At 35.5% G+C, this 19,910-nt stretch overlaps 1 protein-coding gene across 10 annotated transcripts in view; it reads left to right on the forward strand.

Moving 5' to 3' along the window:
• QKI (QKI, KH domain containing RNA binding) overlaps positions 1–19,910 on the forward strand; it is a 159,285-nt gene that overhangs the window by 102,275 nt on the left and 37,100 nt on the right. For 6 of the 10 annotated variants that reach the window (XM_005230873.4, XM_005230874.4, XM_005230875.4 and 3 more), the window contains exon 4: positions 6,098–6,241. In XM_005230873.4, coding sequence (XP_005230930.1) covers positions 6,098–6,241 — 144 coding nt within the window. The remainder of the gene's footprint in view (positions 1–6,097; positions 6,242–19,910) is intronic. The other 4 variants (XM_055810560.1, XM_055810562.1, XM_055810563.1 and 1 more) reach the window with 1 other exon arrangement.

A 19,910-nucleotide genomic window follows, 5' to 3' on the forward strand; every position in this document is an offset into this window, starting at 1 on the left:
TTTTAAAAACTTAAACTAGAGCAGGACTAGAAATTGCTTACAATGACCTTTCTAATTTATCTACTTTTTAGTTAAATTTAACTTCTATTTCAGAATTGCTTTAAATCAACATGTTAACTTTTTTAATTCACGCAGCTTCTTTTAAATTGATCTTCCAGCTATTTTTAAAACTTTGATATACATACATATATATGCGAATGTTTTCTTAACATAAAATAAACATTCACCTAGAACTACTGTCAATTGTAATGTACCTATAGTACATTTTATTTGGCAAAATATATTGTGGTAATTTTACTAAATAGCTGAATTTCTTCTCTCCACATCTTACCTCCTCTATTTGAGTGTGAGAAGCACCCGTGACTGATTATACTGTTTCTTACATCGTAGGATAATTTTAATTAAAGTTCTTAGAATGTACTTGAATTAAACCTTTGTACGATTTAAAGGACTAAAGCTAATCTGATGCCTTTTAATTTTAGTGTTCAATTTGGTGTTATATAAAAACATTCTTCCCTTTTGGTCTAGCTTTTCTGTGGTTTTTGTCATTCAGTAGGGAGACCAGCTTGTTGTAATACGTTAGTGAAAACAGAATTTAATAACCTGTCACTTCAGGATGAGTAAGGATACTAAGGTTCACTCTTAAAGAAATGAAGCCACTGGAAATGTTTAAAAGGCCCCTGCTGTTGATATTGAGCTGTGTTTGTATTTTCTAGTGGCGAACAGTACTGGAAATTGTATGAGTTAGAGTGGAAAAAGTGCATAGCATGGGAGTGGCACTTTTTTAATACTACGGGCCGTAGCTTTCTGAAAAAAGTGCCATGTGGAAAACTTTCTTCTACTCTTACCACATTGCATTCATTTTTTCTTTATTTTATAACAAATACACCCTTGTCTGGTACTAGGGAAGTATTTCTATTTATTTAGTTTTCCTTTAAATGGCATTCTGACAGCTTGAAGTTGTTGGAGTCTTCATCAGTTTTTAATTCATCAACTTATTTGTAGTCAGTTGGCCAGACTGGGGAGGACTTTAAGCCTTTGTGTGAGAAATAAAGACTGAGATTTTTTTTTTAAAAAAAATCTTGATAAAATATTTTGTGAGGGTTTTCTGAAAATATTTTCCCCTTTCACCATTTGAATCCTTTCAATAATTTCAGTCAAGCTTCACAGACAGTTCTTTCCTTTGGGTTTAAAGTTTTTGGAAAATTATTTTCTAGGTAGAGGAGAGGCCTACCTTAATACCTGTAGCCAAGGGAAGGGACGTACTGAGTTCTCGATCATCTGCTGTCTGTTTCTTGTTAAGTCAATAGTTAAGGTATTAAGAGTGAAGCTTTGGGATGGGATATGAAGATTTAAATAGACATGGCCTGAAAGGACTGGGATGCAGGAGATATAAGACCATGACTTGGAGTTATTGTGGTAGGGTGAGGTGTATGGAAAATGCAGCTTTCCCTGTTGGTTTGTGTCCTGTATTTTAGTAGTTTTAGTATTTTTTCTCATGGAACAAGTTTTCTAATACTGAAGTTTGACTGTATAGATACAGGTCAGTTGCATCCTCTGCCTACTTTGTGTCTCCCCACTAAATCCCTCCCCAAGAAAATAAAAAAAAATTAGAATAAAAGATGCAACACAGCCCCCCCCCCCCCCCCCCCCCCCCCCCCGTAATTATGTTATTAGTCTAAATTTTTGTGCAACTAAATTTCAAGGAGTTGTAGCAATATTGGTTTTTAAACTACCTGATCCATTGACCTTGGTAGCAAGATAAATATTGAACAGTTTCTTCAAGTCCATTACTGTGTATAGGTGCCCTGAGGATAAGTGTATATGAACAGGCAACAGAATGAAAACAAACTCTGTTTACAGAATTAGGCTAAATTTCTGCCAAACAAGGAGCACAGTGAAACTTTATCTGCCAGTTATGTTGCTCTTAATGTTCTTTAATTTAGCGACAAGATAGTTTGGTTGTAATTAAGCTTTTCTAATATTGTTGCTCCCCAAGGTTGTGATATAAATAATTTTACTCCATAATTTCCTGTATCTTCACTGCCTCCATTTTTCCTGTATAATTCTTCCATAAACAACCTCTGGGATGCAGGAAAACTTCACGTTGCAAATTACTTCTTGTGTATGTAATATAATTTCTGAATACATGCAATTGAATTTCTTTTTCATGAGTCTTTTATTCAGGTGTTCTAGTTTTCATGGTGCTGTTTCTTTCATCTATGCACATACCCTTTCTGCTGTGGTAACAAACAAATTACCATGAGGGTTATTTTGGACAAAAAAGTTATTCCTAGCAGCTTTTTTCTATAGGTAGACCTGGCAACCAGGATCAATTGCTTGACAGTTGCTACTGAAGGACAAAAGGCAATAGGCATGCTGAAATAAAAGAAGTTACATATAAACATAAGGAAAAGCTTTTTTATTGTGACTGAACACTGAACAGGAGAGTGTGGTGGAGTCTTTGTCCTTGCAGATATTTAAAACCTGTCTCTCTGCAACATGCTCGGGTTGACCCTGCCTTCAGCGGGGGGTGGGTGGACTTGGGTGATGCCCAGTGTTCCTTCCCACCTCAGCCATTTTCTGGTTCTCTGAAGTAATCTGGATTGTTCTAGCTGCAGTTCACTTCAAAATAGCCATAGTTTGTAATTTCTTTCTACAAAGTTCTGCAACAGGGCAAGTTGTAGTCATTGTCTCCTGCCCATCTTTTCACCATTTTCTCCCCAAACTATTTAAAAAAAAAAACACCAACCTAACCAAGCCTTAAAGTCTTGTACCATATTTCATGAGTCTTGAGAAAGATACCTTCCAACTTGAATGCCAGCTATATTCAATTTACTCATTCAGCCTTTTCTACAATAAAATGTGGTTGGGAAATGATGTTTCCAAGACTTGTTCCGCAGAAGACTAGTTCAATTTAAGGAAATACTCTATCTGGGGGAATATATGTTTTTCCAAACCATCCTTTCATGATTTAAAAGGAGAATGAGGTAAGCATAAAAAAATTGCAGCTCGTAACTGCAAGAGGTTGCAGGTTATCTCTCCTCCCATGAGCCTAGCCCTGTCATACATTTTGCAACTGACTTCGAATAAATGATGTAGTGTAGATCTGAATTTCCTGCTTCTGATAAAAACAACAAAATAAATAATTAAACACTCGTATTGATATAACATTCAACTAGCATTTTGAACAAACAAGACTTGTCTTGGAAAATTGTTAACCTACTAAGAAAGCAACCTCATGGGACAGAATGGAAGCAGTAGAGGAATCAAAGCCCCAGTGTGTTGAGACAGAACAGCAGAAATTGGAAGCCCATTCCAAACTCGGTTGTCTGTTTGTGTGGGGTTTTTTTGGTTTTGTTTTTTGACCATTTGTTTTTTTCAAAACATAGTGTGGTCTTTTATTCTTCTTAACCTTTCTTTCAGTCTTACCGTTTGACTTAAGAAATAGTACTCTCCACAGCAACAGAGCTTACTGATCTATTTCATGACCATAGAAGAGCATGTGTAGACCTAGTTGTATACTAGTTCAGTTATCTTACTGATAAATATTTGTGCTATGAGTTCTGACCTTAATAATACATGTGATTATTGACCTTACACACAACTTGTTCCATCTAAAAGTAAATTAGGGTGTGTGGAAAAAAGGAAATATATATAGAATCATCTGTTTATTGTCTTTATGTACAGCTTTAAAAAAAAAAAAACTGAAAAAAAAAATTCATTCTGCAACAGAATAATTTAACCAATAGCTGAGATTGTTAATCTGAAATACTTGAACAGTAAGAAAGAGAGGCAGGCTACTTTGTTTTAGATAACAACATATTTTTCTGTGTTCTAAAAGTTACAAATCGGGCATACATTCAGTATAACAGTGTGCATTGTATTTTTTTGTTGTTGACAGGTTGTAACTCCTCCCAGATCTTCCAAGTTTTTGAGACTTTGAACCCTATAATTTTCATTATGAAAGAAATCAATGCCACTCAGTAAGGATGCTTTATGTTTGCCCACATCGTATAAGCATGTATAAGCATTCTCTTAGGAACAGAACTGTTTTACCTGGGAACACCTTTCCCTGTCCTTTGCTTGCCTTCCTGCCCCAGCACCCCAGTACTATAGTTGTGCGGGTTATCATGCATCTCACCTGTGAGTAAGTGGTACCTTTCCCATTCCAGTGTGGTGTCAGTTTACTACCAGTCGGTACAAGAAGAGGTAGCAGCATGTTTCTTGCTCTGCCCTCTGCTGGTTTAGGAACCTTCTCTCATTCATCATACCTGTAACATAATACTTTGTACTACCTGATATTAATATAGCTTCTCACCATCTTTAAAGAAAACAACTGACTCCTGCTTTGGGGTTAAAAAAAATAATAATTGAATTGTTTAAATAGTAATAGTGCTGAGTTTCAATCATGATTGAGTGAAATAAGCTGTAAATACCTTGTGGTAGATAGTACTTTCAGAGATTAAATTACAGCAGAGAATGTGTTATAACTCAGCTGTGTTTTGCATCAGGTTCTGTTTTATGAATGAGGGTTATTTTCTCTCTTTCAGCTTCTGAAATTCACGAAGATATTTTCAGAGCCACCATTGTTTAGAAAGTTGTCTAAGAGAACATTAAAAAAACCCCACACTGTAGCTTGATATTATGGAGTAGTGAGTATGTGCAGATGTTAAATGAAGAATAATGACATTTCCTTCAGAGTACTGGTTCTTTTACCTAAATTTTCTATATATCTCTCATGATTCCATTTCCCCCCTCATTTTTATCCTCACCTATTCCACAAAACATTTCAGAGTTAAAGCAGCTGAATTAAAGATAGAATATTCTAAGTAACAGTGGTCCCTCAGGTACCTATGAATATGAAGCACAGCAAATATTTGTTGGTATTAAATCATCAAACATTTCCTCTGTTTGTCTGATTTCTTGGAAGAATTTTAATGTTAATGAAATTTGGGGGAAAAGACACATTTGCAATTAACTTTGCTTGCCTTATTTTTTTTAAAATGTGAATCATTGTTAAGCCACAAATATTTGTCGTATAAACAGGAGGCTCTTCTGTTATGCCCAGGATTTTTATGCAGGCCTTTATTTAGATTCTAGTTATAATAAACCTTTCTTATTTACTGAAGTTTTGATTCTCATTCACACACACCCCTCCCCCTTTTTTTTTAACTTGTTCTATCACATTTTAAATACTGTCACATTTAAATTAAGTTTCTGGGAAGTTTAGCTGTTTAATAAAAGTAAAGTTTCTTCTGTGCTGTGTTCATTATATTATTTTTTGAAACACTGGTTATTTGATGTGTTACTTAAATTTACTGATATCTGTTTAAAAATGTTTACATCAAAAAAATGTTTTGTTTAGCATGCCTTTCTGAAAACATTACTAAGGTTTATATTTGGGACTATTAATGCCTTTGATGTAACAGAGTACCTTTGTAATGACAATTGTCTTGTTACATGCTCTTCTGTGACTTCAGTGTTAAAGCCTTGTCATCTCCTCCTGTCTGCCCTTCATGCAGTGCACATAGTTCTGCTTTGAAAATGGCAACTTCTTTTCTCTTTGTAATGTTTGATTCTTGAACCTTTTATTCGTGACTAAAGTGATTTTTAACACTGAAGAATTGCTCTCTTGTCCTTTGGAATGATTCAGATGGAGTTTCTATGTATGGTTTCTGTTTCACTTTTATTGAAAATATTAAGTTTCTTAGCCACCAGTATATTTTATCAGTTTAAGCCTTGAAAGGCTCCAAATAATATTGAAAGCAATACTGTGCTTGTAGTACTTCATGTTCTTGTTACTTTGCTTGGTTTGGAAAGGTACTCTTAAGAAATCACATTTGTTTTATAGTCTTCAAAAAATAAAAAAAAAGTCGTGGTTCCAAAACACAAACAAAATCCCCCAAAAGATATTTCAAAGCCCAAGTTCTTCTTAAGTAACCACATAAAACAATTTCTACAGTATGGAGGTCGTTTCCCATCTTGCTGAAAATAGTTTGTGCTATTCAAAAAACTGAATGTGTCTAATGTATATGTAATTGTTTTATACAGAATGTAACAGTACTTCATAGTTTCCATGTTTTAATTTTTTTAGGAAGAACAGAACAGAGGCAAGCCCAACTGGGAACACCTGAATGAAGATTTACATGTACTTATCACTGTGGAGGATGCTCAGAACAGAGCAGAAATAAAGCTGAAGAGGGCTGTTGAAGAAGTGAAAAAGTTACTGATACCTGCAGTAAGTATTTGTACGCAAATCTTTGATTTCTGTTTCCAGAAGTTACTTCTGAAATGCAATACTGCAGCAAGAGTAAACCTGTGGAGTAGCATCCTGAAATGAAGTTTAGATACTATTTTGTAATTCTCTAGCAAACTTTTAAAACATCTCATCCCGGATCAAATTATTCCTCAGAACAGAGTAATATTTTTAATAGATTTTTATCTTTTTTTTCCCTCATTTTAAATACAGATGCAGGACATTCTTACCACCTTAAAAATGCAATGCTGAACTGTTTCAAACACTAGCTTTCTCACCTTCTTTCAGTATAAGGATACTTCACTTTAAGGCTGGGGAAATACGACATGCTTTTAAGTTTTGCTTTGAGATGATTCTGATACTTTAAGAAAAGAAGGTATGTTTTCTTTGATCATCACATTGAACACCTTCCAAAAAGAGCAAAGCAATTCAGGAACACAATATCAAAAAACTTTGCTGTCAGTATACTGGGGAAAAATAAACATAGTGAAACTAGAAAATGGGTTGTCTTTCTCATTTCCTGATAATATAAACTGTCTTCTGCCCAGCTAGATGACTTAGAGCCTTTTGCAGGGACCAGAATTACCCTGTGAGAGCCCTTCTCTTAGATTGGCTCTGTATTCTCACTCGAATCAAAGTGACTCAGTGTGGCTGTATAGTGCATCCCATGCCATTAACTTGCATCTTCTGCTGATTTTTACCACCACTTTTGTGCCATTATAAAATGATAAAAATAAATTGTATCTTTTTCAGTGGAGGAAAATTTTCCTTATTGTGAGGAAAAATGGAGATGATCTTGTGAAAGAAAATAGTAGGTGGTACTAAAATGACCTAGTGATTTTGGGTGTTTAGTGAATGCTAATAGATGATGGCACTGAGAGAACGTGTGGTGACAAATGGTGTCAGAAGACATTTTTTGAAGTTACCACAGATCAGGAAAGAGACTTAATTTTTGAATTAACAAAATATGGTAAAATATTAAGCAGGAAGTATGAAAAAAATGTAATTTGGTCCTCTTCACATTGCAGTGTCAATCTGAAAGCAGAAGACAACTAGAGAAAGTAGATGTTCAGAATTTATTCATTTACTAAAGAGATCTTGAGCACATAATATTGTGTTTATAGTCAAGATCAGAAATAGTAATAAGAAAGAGACTATATGGGCAAAATTTGAAACCCTTATGTTCTTTAGTTACTGTGCAGCAAATAGTTTAAAAAAATTCTCACAACTCAAACTTCCATGTAATACAGAACTAATTTAGTCAAATATCTGTTGATTCTTCTACCTCCCTCTTATTGCTGGATAATAGGACTAAAGGGTCATGCTCACGATGACCTGATAGGTCACACAACCCCAGTATGTCTGAAGTACTAACATGTATACTCTGTCTGGTTTTGTGTTATGCTTCATTTTTGGAGGTGGTGGATTGGGTGTATTTTGAGCTTCCAGAAAGAATGAATACATCAGTGGTTCTTCATTGTGATAGTGTCAGTCAGCATTTTTTCTTGAGAATATTCTGCCTCATTTAGTACCTTAATCAGTTGGAGGGAGCTCCATAATCCTGATTACAGAAAGGTTTTTTTCCCTTTAGAAAAAAGTCAACAGAGGGCTAACTATTGTCCAAATACAGCATCATTTGAAAAACATTTTGTCAATTCACTTCATTAACATCTTTATGTATTGTCGGCATAAGAAATTCGGGCAGTGCTTATTGCATGCGCAAGAGTTAAAGGTCCATTGGCTCTTATTTCTGAAAATTATGTCTCATTGAAACAGGCATGTGTAATACATACTAATGAATTAGTATATAGGTGAACTTGGTTTTTGCACTACCTTTTGCATCTGTTTAATTAGTATCGAAAAAGGCTGTTCAATCAAATTACGGTTTCAGGCAGTTTGAGAGTTGAAAAATTCTGGTTTAGGATTAAAATACATGAATTGAAAACTTCCATGAAGGAAGCCATAAACCTTGAAATAATCAGGGTAAGCACAAGGAAAAAAAGAAATCCTAGCTAATTATAATAAGATGTGGGAAACTGGATGTTGGAAGATTCCAAAGATGCTCTAAAATGTATGAATGTAAAATCAGAAATTCCTCTTCACATGGCAGAATACCTGCCACTATTAATGTTTTCCAAATGAATGACAGAGGATTAAAATAGATAAAAAGATATTAATATATTTTTGGTTTATCTCTGTCCAACTTGAATAAAATTTGAGATTATGTAGGAGAGAAGATTCGGTGTCATTCTTGCCATATAATGGCAATGTTTTGGTTTTCTGGGATACATTTCAGAAAAGCAAAGCTAGTGTTAAGAGATGGGAATGAGTTACTAATTTATTGGAATCATCAGTTACATTTATACTCAAGATATTAAAAAGTCTAATTACATTTTATAGCAACAGTGCACAAATAGGTACATTTCTAAAATGGATTTCCATGTGAAAGTACTTGGGTGAACAGAGGCTGTTTCAGTAGTAAAGTGTGTTTCTTCTCATCTTTATGAACCTAGATCACTAGTGATTGTTTTTCTTGTGGATGTGAATTATTAATTACTTTTTTCACTTGCTCTTGGATTTTTACTAAGATGGTGGTATAGTCAAAAGTTTGTCTGTAGAAATAAAAATGACAACTTGAGGCAGACTGGCTGAACAAGCCATCTTATCTCCCTAAGGAGAAAGCCCAAAACCTTTTTTTTTTTTTTTTTAATTGTTATTACTTTTTATTTTATTTCCATTTCTTTGGTATGAAACTTTAATAATAATAATAGTAGTAGTAGTAGTTGTTGTTGTTGTCGTTGTTGTTGTTATTATTATTATTATGGCTTTACTTCAGGTTCTTTAGGACTAATTCTTTTCCTCCTCCCATAGTTCAGTGAGTTACTGGTCGTTATCTGGACCTGCAAGATTGTATGTTACTGCTTCTTTCATGTTTTTCTCCAAAGAAAAAAAGGAAGAATAAAGCAGTCTGCAGGCTTTTGGGATCACATTGAGCTGTACCGGCCTTATGCCGCCTTGTAAAGTGAATCCTACAGGTTATTGATCTCTCTTCATTGTGAGAGCTTTGAGGGTTTGTTATTCGTGAGAGTTCAGTAAGGGTGGGCAGTTCTCTTGGAAAGGAAAGACAAAAGATGCTCTGGAATATGCACTGCAGAATGTAAGAAAAAAATAATGTATGAAATAATGCAGAGCCTGTGTAAGGGGACAAATGTAATAGGCGCTGTACCAAGTTACAGTGTCTTTAAGGGTTTGGAAATTTTTTTTTGAGGTCCTGGGCAGTACGAATGAGTGTAAGGCTTTAATGTTCCAAGAAGTGTTAAATAAACTCTCTGGAAAACACATTTGGCTAGAATACTCTTTTCGTTATACAATTCTTCAGGTCTCTTTAATTACTAATTTGTCATCATAGTAACTGTTTTTATATAGGATGAGGCACATACAACAGAATTCAAATTTCAGGCAAATACCTTTTACCCCTTTTTCCTTTGACTCCACATTCTTCCTTTCTAGAAAAAAGATAATATTTCTGGATTCTGCTTAACTTACTCTAATTTGCTCTGAAATCAGTGTTTTTCACATTCTTTGTATTGCACTTCCTGCGTTGGGGAATCTAGTTTTACTTGGTTACTGCCTGCATCTTGTCTGAAGACAGCTGCAGTGAAGTTCCCTGTCAAATCTGCATATATAACTTGCCACTACAATAATGGAATTTTAAGATTGCGATGAGTGGGAAATAAGAAGTAGAAGATTGCTTAATTTTGTTAGTACATCTGGTTATTGCATTTAATAGTGACTTCGGACTTTTCAGACTTAAATATCTTTAAATTTAGCGATATGGTATGGGGGAAATACAATTTGGAACGTTTGTCATAGTGATGCTTCATATGTAAGCACTCTCTTAACTGTCCTGTTTCTCCCTGTTACTAGGATGTTATTTTAACGGTATTTCTATTTTTAGTTACTCCTATATACATTTCTTTATATAGCAGGAGAGAATATAACGAAGGGGCAGTAGTATTGGTAGAATATTTTATTTTTCAGTTGGATAAGTTAAAAGCATTTCTTTCCCAAAGACTGCCCTCAGCAAGTGTGATGAGGTGGGGCTTGTTTATTAATTAAAGTACATTTCTAAAACCTTCCTTATAAGTGCAGTTGTAAATTTCCCTTGTGGTCTGTTTTCAACTTTTTACAATAAATTGAAGGATGTCTTCATTTTTACCCTGAGAACTTTGTGTGCAGTGAATTCCATACCAAAAACTTGATAGAAAAGAAACAATTTTGATTTAATAATTTTTCATCGTGCTTTAGTTTTTTAAAAAAAAGTGGATATTGTAGTACTGCTTTACAGAATTTGTTGCCCTGTAGCTAAGACTTGCAATAGCTTGGAATTTGAAAGATACTAGAAGAAGGTTTCATTTGTTTTAGCCATTAAAAAGCCACAATAAATTCTGCATGCGAGTTTGACTTCCCTGAATAGCTCTAATTCATTCCTGCATGATGTGCTGGTTTTACATTTTTGCTTTCACAAGTGAGAACATAGTGCCGCCTTCTATAGTCCCCCTGTTGAAATGTTGGTCATGCTGTGCAATCCATTGTTTGCTGCTTATTCAATTAAAATTATGAAATTTAATAAGTGATACAGTAGCAGAAAAAGGACGCTGCTGTCCTTGAAAGCTTTTTAGGAAATTCCTGCAGTACATCTGTCTGTCATTTCAGATGCAAGTCTCTCACAGTGCATGTCATGTAAACGATCAAAGGGAAGCTCTGTAGGTAGGGTAATGAAGCAGTCAAACTTCTTGAGAGTGACTGCTGGATACCATGTGGTAAACTTTTTGATGTGGAGGAGAGGTGATAGTGTGTTATTTTTAGAAGTGTGAAGCAGACTTAAAGTTTCCGTGACAGTATGAACCAAGGGCTGCTGCAGTCTTGCCATTCCGTCGTGATTTGCTGTTCCTGCTTCCTCTTTTGCATCAGAAAGTACTGGCCTTCATCTGACCGCATAGTGAGTCTGCTTGGTGGAGAGCTTAACCTTGGATTAGCTGACTTGCTATGGAGTCAGTTTTGGTTTAGCACTGACAGAAGTGACGGAATGAGAACACACAGCCAGGGAAAAACGGGATTGCAGCAGACCACCCTTAAATAAACTTAAACTTCTGTAGAACTGTGAGTTGACTATGTTCACCTGCAGACAGCATGAGAACAAAATAATCAGAAATTCAGTGTAGCATAACAGGACAGTAGAAAACAAAAGAGGAAAGCCTGCTAGTATGTAGGGTTTCCTCTTCTGTTTTTCAGTGTCCAGTATGTCTAGTACTTGCAATTTCAGCAAGTTATTCACAAGTTGAATAAAGAATTAGTTACACTGGGCAGTCCTCAAGTACATTCTGGTATGTATTTTAAGTCTTACTGTAATGTGAGTCTGAGTTGTAAAGAGGAGGACTCGTACAGCAGCTCGCGTAGGAAGTGTTTGTACTTATTGTACTTATTGTACGTATTGTACTTGATATGTTACTGCAATGTTAAATTTTTGAGTTTACACTAGTATTGAGTACTAGCAAAATTATTTCAGGCCAGCTGCAAGTGTGAAGCAGCTCTCTGCATCATTGTCTATTGTGGTGGACCAGTGGTTCATTACCACCAAAATAATGTCTGTTGATGGAAATTATCTTTTTGAGACCGTATTACTACAAGATATCTAGGTGACTTGCAATTTCATTGGATTAAAAAACTTGTTTAAACTCTGTTAAATTCCTTAACTCTCCTGAAAGATCTTTGCAGTACTAAGGAGAAAACTAATATTATTTATCAGAATATTGTTCATGAGAGTGATTTTGAAAGAGGATATAAAATGTGCTTTTTCATATAATGATTATAGATTTGTTTTCAACTTTCTGTATTCAAAAAGTTGGCAAATAATTAAGGATGAATCAATACTCTCAGATATTTCAGTTAATTGTTTTAAAAATTTAGACATGTAGTCATAGTCAGATAAAATGATGTGAATGTCTACTTTTATTAGCTTATAACTTAGGTAGCTGTTGATACTGATTCTTATTCTCCCACAGCTTTCCTTATACTAATGGGAGAAAGAAGCTCCTCCAGCAGTTAATCCTAGGTGGCTTAATCCAGCTGTTACTCTGAATCTTCTTCTAGACATCTTTGATGGCTTCTAGAACCCAGGGAAATCAGTTAATTGTGTCTATATACAGTTAGTGTTGAATACCCTGGCTCTCTTCCCCTTTTCCTCCTTCTCCAAAATATTTACTGGAGTTATATATCACTCTCCTCTGTTCCATTTGTTTAAGGTGTTACAAATGTATGACTTGAGAAATAGTAGATTGTAATTTCTGAAAAAGACCTTGGGAAATGTAGAAAATAGTCTCTTCTCAAAGAGAAACAAAGAAGCTCTGTTGCCTGAAACTCAGTGGGTACATGCCCTTCCAAAGCAGGATAATACATTGATTAGAAGCTCTAATTAGGTTCTGCATGGGTTTTGTCTGTCTTCCAGAAATGTGCTTAATCTATTTGTTTTTTGGTAGACATAGCTGTGGAAGAAAAAATGACATTGGCCTATTATGGTAATTAATTCTGTGGTATCTGTAACTTCTTTTCATTCTTCGTCCCATTTTTTTAAACTTGCTTCCTCTATTCCTGGCTATTTTTCCAGTGTTTCTTGTAGTCTCTCGGTTTTTTTCTCGCATCTCTCTATTCGTTTTCTGTTGATGGCTCTAGAGCAGAACATGTAAGCTGGGATCTTTATATAAAATCTTCTTAAAGTATTTCTCCCTTTATGCAAGAAGGCATGAGGCTCTGATTCTGCTTGTCTGTCTGTCTTGAAAAAGATGATGTCTTGACAAAGATGACAAGCAAACTGCAATGAATTATCCATGCATTCTTTTCCTTATCATTCATTTCTAGTTGCAGCTTTTTTGGTTGGTTGGTTTTATTTTTTTTGAAATCACAGCCTGGTACCTAAGTGGAAGAAATACTAATTATAGGACTGTGACTCCTGGGGAGACATAATATAAAGAGTAGAAATTTGTTGTCCTGCACTTTTAACACATATTTATACTATATATTAATGAAACTATATTAAGAGGTCAAATCACTTTATGTACGGGTCATCTTGGCAGTGTTTCTGGAGGGATCTTAGCCATTGCAAAGATGTTTGTTTGAGGTAACAGGAAAGCAACCAGTAAACATTTCCCATTTCAGACTATTTAAAGCATTCTTTATTGCCAGTGTTAGTTTTGAAACGTAGATTTCTAATTATACAAAAATAAAGCTTGTCATACAAACATCTGTGGTTTAATGCTGACTATAGTCTTCAAGTTGCTCCACATAATTCTATTTTGACGTCATAACACATAAAATTCTAACCTTTGGAAAAGTGCCCTGGGTTTTTCACTTACTATTCAATAGAAAACTTAAGTGTTTCTTTTTAAAACCAGTACAGAAATGCTTGAGCTTCCAGTGAAGGACTAATAAGATTTCTCTTTCTTTCTTAAGTTGTGTGTAGGCTAAAGCTTTAATATGGAAATGTTCTGGAACCTGTTAGTAGGAGAAACAGGTGAGCATGATATAAGAGACTGGAGCTAACTATTTTAAATAGCTTGCATCATTTTGGACTGGGCCATTTTTTACATACTTTAATTTAAACTTGAGTGTGGTAAACTGTCCTGGAAAATAAAAGATTAGATTAGATGTTAGTGGAAAGGTGCATTTCTTGGAAGACAGTTATTAATGAGAAGCATTTAAGACTCCATCAAGCAGTAATTTTTTGTGTGTGTGTGTTCTTGGAAATGCTATTTTCTTACTCTATTTTTTCTTAATAGCATATGTATTTTAATAAGTGTGTTAAAAGTTCTGCCTTAATTTTCAAACATACTTTATTAATAAGTACAACTTAATGAAAACAGAACTGCCTTCTATATTTTCAGTATTACCATTGTGAGCTAATTTTTAGTATTTTCACAACTTCTGTGTACATAGTTATGTTCATCAAATTCAACTTGTGTAGGAAAGTGAAGTGTGTTTTAAATTTCACATCACTTGGAATTACTGGATAGGAGGAAATCTGGACACCAGAAAATTTTAGGAAGAAGTCAGGGATCTCTAACACTATGTCCGGTCTTTTGATATTGCAACCTCTTGTAAGTGGATTGGAAGATGTGAAGTTTTCTTTTTGACCCAACACAGATGTAGATACTAAGAATTTCAGTTGCTTTGTTTATAAATAAATAGATCCAACCTTTGATAAATACTTTTCTAAACAGTCTCCAAAATTGTACATTGCAAATCTTTTTTCATGAGACTGGAAAAACCAAAGCTCCAAAACTACCATTTTGAGTTGGCTGATCTTACTACAAAGTTAATTTGTAGTAATTTTGATGAAAACTAATTTTCAGTCATATGATTGCATACACCGCTATGCTCTCATCTTAGAAGTGGCTTCTTTGGGATTTCTTCACTGTGTGTCCTAGTTTCAAAACAAAATTTAAACCTTGAGTACCCTGGCTTTCTTGGGAACCATAGTGACTATACTGATATAGTTGTACCAACGCGAGCAAATGATACATCTGGAAAGGTGAAATGAAACTAGAAGTAGTAGTAGAGATTTGTCATATGTAGTCAAAGGCACTTGAATGCTGTAGCGAATGGAACTGTTGCAGGTATGCAGTTCTAGTTCTTTGCTAAGCCTTTTCACTGTCAGTGGCCTTATTTTTCTCTATCTGTTGGTCTGAGCTTTTAGGACCTATAGCTGCTAGATTCTTAAGGAACAATTTTCAAGTTTTAAAATGAGAGCTTGCTTGCTTAGTTTGTTGCAATTTGTAATCAAAAGCAGTGCTATCAACAGAGATTGTTGAATAATGAGATCTTCATGTCATATTGTGCCAGAAAGCTGTTTGAGAGAGTATAACTGCTTGTTTTGCCTCGGAAGATAAATTGTAATAGACAAAGGAATCTAAGAGGAATGTTTGAATTTCTCCCAATTTTTTTAACCCACATACATAGGGTACATGGAGGTAATAATGTGCTAATCTGATTTTTCAGTTAATTATATTTCTTGTCATTTGGAATGATTAGACCTATTGCTGCAGTGTTGGTAAGAAAACTGGCTTTTCTTAAGTCTGCAAAAGCAAGGCCTGCATTTGTCTTTTAGTAGTCATTCCTGAAATTGCTGATTGATTTCCAAAGAAGGTAATTGGGCTGCAGAGAGGGACTCCTTCAGTGATCCTCGCAGTATGAGCTTCTGTCTTAGTGTATGGTGGAGAACTTTGCAAAGAGGTGCTTTATGGCTTGGCAGTGAGAAAAGCTTCAGGGCAATCTGTTACAAACATCCAAAGGTCAATTGGCTTTAAGAAAGAAACACATAAAAAATAAGGCTTTTAAAATTCCTCTGGACATAGAAACACTAGTTTTCTACTACGCTACCAAAGATACACTTTAAATAAATGTTAACTTCCTTATGTGTAAATGTGGAGATAACTCCTTACGAATTTGTAAAATACTGAGGGGTAAGTATTTACTTTAAAAAATACATTTACATTTAGATATATATGAACATTCATTACTGGAACACTAATTCTTTTGTAGCAATCTGTATGTTGTTTTGCAGGTGGTCCTTAAAACAGAAGAATGAGCAAAGTTTATGTTGTCCTATAAGATTGGAGATTATGGGGGAACTCTGAAGGGTTCTTGGCATTCGTACAGAAACTTGTGCTAATAAGAAATAGTTCCATTGATTTCAGTGTAGAATTATTTTTAAATTGTCTTGAAAGCTTTTGTTGCACAAGCCCTCTTGAAAATTCTGTGTATTACTGAAATATTTTTGTGGAGGAACTTTTAAAATAGCTCCATCCAGCTGTGTAGCCTTCGTGCTTTAAGGCTTTAGGAAACCAGGTATTAAATGATATGTCTTGTCTTCCTAAAAAAAGTAAATGGGAAGATCAGCAGTTTTGCAGTTACCTAGGAGTCTTGCTCAACTGGGCAGCCTTAAAGAGACTCTTAACAGTACCATTTCAGAAAATGTCATCTCTTCTTGCTGTGGAAATCATACTGCAGTGCTTGGAAAACAGTGAAGCGTGTCTGACACAAAAGCTGATAAATAGTGCCATTTATTCTGATTATGCCATAATTTACATTCTATATATTTTGCAGCTGTTAAAAGTAATCTGTTTGTAGCAGTCCCAACATATAAGTGTTAATCATTATTAAATATTACTTTCTTTCACTAGTTACTGTAGCTGGGATTTTTTTTAAAGATCCTAAGCAAGTCCAATAACTAATCTCATTAAAATTAATAGCACTTTGTACATCTGAGGTATACAGGATTTTCTAAAAACTCTAGTCTTACTTTTAGGAACTTGGAAGTAAGATGCACAACTATTGATATGATAGTTATAATCAATGGTTTAGGTCTGAAATCTAGGAACTGATTTTTACTAAAAATCTCGAATTGATTTGGAAACGTTAGAAAGCTTTGCTAAGACAACTTTATGAGGATGTAGTTGAGGCATAATCCCCAATATAATCTAGGTGCTGTTTTTGTTTATTTTTGCTGCATTTTAATCTGTTCAGTCATTTTTGTTCAAAATGAGAATTACATATATCCTTTCAGCCCAGTTTTAAGGTTGAGGGGGAACCAAGAAAACTAGATATGATTAAATGTCATTTAATGAAAAGCACCTGTGGTTTAAGGTATGGCTTCTCTTACTAGATTCAGCAAACTCTTTTTGATGGAGGTGGCTGTATTAGGTTGGGGGGGGGGGGGGGGAACCCAACACTTACTCCTTTTGATGTTCTGATATTAGTTTGGGTTTTTATAAACTTTGCTTTTTACTTTCATGTCTTTCACAAAAGTGTCCAAGTAGAATCCTGTTTAATTAAAATAGTTTATTGGCAGGAAACCTTAACTGGCATAAGAGCAGTAAATATCACTCCTTTATGACTCGTCTAAACATCTTGTATTTCAAGGGAAGCTTATGTAAAAAGTAGAAAAATGAGGTTTTGTTTTCAAGTGTCTTTAGAACATTACCATGTAGTTTCAGGAAGAAGTCTGAGAGTTGTAGTTACAGAAATTAAATGGTAAATGTCTGTATTCCTCTAAAGCATTAATATTATTAGCATGTATTACCAATCCAAACAAATAATACACTTAAAAGCATAGAAGAAATTGTTTACTGTGGATTTTTGGGGAAGAGAATCTTTTTGTCAAATGATCCTTTGAAATGCTCTTCTATACATACCTTCACACTTTACTTACAGGGCATCCTTTAGGTGTCTTACTAATTAGACCAGTTCTCTTATCTGGCTTTGACCTCAGGCATATGGCTACACTTCCTTAACTTTGTTAAGGAGCATTTTTGTGTTTCTGGTCATAAAAGTGTCTTTTCCTTAAAATAACATGGATATACGTTTCATTTCTGACAGTAAACATCGTCTGTCCTGTGTGGGACATAATCCACAGTTAAGAGGGACAAAAAATGGTACGTGGAAGGAAGGTTGAAGGAGGCGTGGTTAAACTTAAGTTTTTCCACTGAGTTTCTTGGAAAAGAGAGATTATTGTGACTGTTTTAGGTGACTGTTCCTACACTTGTATCAGTGTTTGTCAATCCAGAAGAATAAAAGGATCTGATCAAGATTTGAGTCAGAGTTCCTTTTCCTACAAGAAGTACTCGGTGTTAATAGTGCAGGGCCTTACTTTTCTCGTGATACCTGAAGTGTGGCATCGTAGGGATGCTAGCAAGAGCATAGCTTTCCTGTCCTTTTTTGTAGGTTTTAGTTCTGCACAGTTGCGTAAGGGAGGAGAAGAATGTCTTAAAACCAGAGTAACATCCTGCTTGGAGAGTGCTCATAATCCGGAAGGTTCCGATGTGAGCGAAATTGCCTCTCGTCTCAGTAATGAGCACTTTCCTCAAGTACAGTACCCTGGTGCATGAATCTGTCGACGCTTGCTTTTGGAAGTAGTCTCCTAGGTCTTCTGTAGGCTCTCTGCCACCTCCCAGAATCTTTGCTATACATTATGTTCTGCTGCATCATCTCAAATAACGTTGCTTTCAGAAAGTGGCAACAACTGATATTTAGGAATCCTTGCAGAGTCCTGCAGCCTCCTCAAAAGATGTTCTGGGAAAAGAATTCATAAAATAGTATATGAACCGGCCTGTCACTTAGGCCTGTGCAGTTAACAACCAGACTTCACACTTGCAACTCAGAAGATGCACAAAGAGCAGCTTTGGTTACTTCTGTATTCTATGCACACTCAACAATTTTATGTACTGACTTGCACCAAAGCCTCTGCTATGTTATTTGCTCGTTACCTTGTCTTCTTGTAGGTAAACCAGTTGAGTTTTACTCTTGAGATTACCTCTTACTCTCCCTAGTAAGACTGACAGTCTGTTGTACTGTTCTGCCACTTTCAAATGTAGAACAGATAAATCTTTGTTCTTGCTATGATTTCAGGACTGGTTCCTGGTTTCGAGGGTGTCTTTTGTTGGTGCCAGCATCTCTGCTACTTCATGTATGGGCACATAATGACAAATATATCTATGGATCTTGAAAAGATTGGTGGTTTGAGCAACTACACTTTTTGCCTGTGAAAGTATTTTTATCTGAACTCTAGCATCTGTGGGTCCATTGCTTTGGGAAAGTGCTAAGAACCGTATTTACGTCAGATTTAGGATTTGGATATGTTTTCATTTCTTCCCCGTAGGCCAGAGACACTCTCAGTTCGGAGCAGACTTTTCTCTGTCCACATGTCCAACAATCCTCAGAGAAGCACTGTCTTCAAACATCAAAACAAAAAAAGATAAAGCATCACGTTTTTCCGTATCTAAACTATGAACTCGTAGATGACGACTCTTGTCTTTTTGCAAAGGATGTGGTTGATCCTGCTTTGAATATTGTATCTCCACTAAATTTCAGGATGAAGTTTACAAAAATAACATCCATTTCCTACTTACCATGCAGAATTAACAGAGCAATGTTGGACTTCTCGGAGGTTATGCCACTTCCTTCTCAGAGCAAATTTCACCCGCTGAACATAAATGGAATCTTTCAGTAAGTCGGGCAGCTGTTTTGACTCTGAGACTCAGGTCTCTTGGCACCCATGTGCTTAGATGACCTCAGATGCCAGATTTTGAGCGATTTGTGAAGGAATAGTCAACCTTCCAAGTTTTCAGATCTGTTGCAAATCCTGGACGGTGTTTGTAAAGGGATGCTATTTTGTCTTTTCTCTTTGTGCAAAGGATAATTATTGTCTCTGACAGGTGAACCTCACTTGAGATGGAATAACACAAGTCTGTAGGCTGCAAATTGGTACAGGCTCGTACATCCAGATCCTGGAACTGGGGACTGTCATGGATGTCTTCCAGCTGCTTTCCCTGGGCAATATATGCTGCCAGTAATGGAAAGTGTGGCAATGATGGTTTCATGTCAGGAATAATTAGATATTGGACGATCCTTCATAATATGCAAAGGATCAATCGGCACCAGTTGTCCTGACTGTCCTGTTAATTTCTCAACAGTCCTTTGGAAGCTAAAAAGAAAAGCCACTCACACTCTTTTCCATAGTCAGTCAGGTTCGTGTCTGATTCAGATTTTTAAATACTGAATCTCCTGCTCTCGAGAATGACTTGGACATTTAAGATGA

The sequence above is a fragment of the Falco peregrinus genome, chromosome 7, assembly GCF_023634155.1.
Source record: "Falco peregrinus isolate bFalPer1 chromosome 7, bFalPer1.pri, whole genome shotgun sequence".
Lineage (NCBI taxonomy): Eukaryota > Metazoa > Chordata > Aves > Falconiformes > Falconidae > Falco > Falco peregrinus.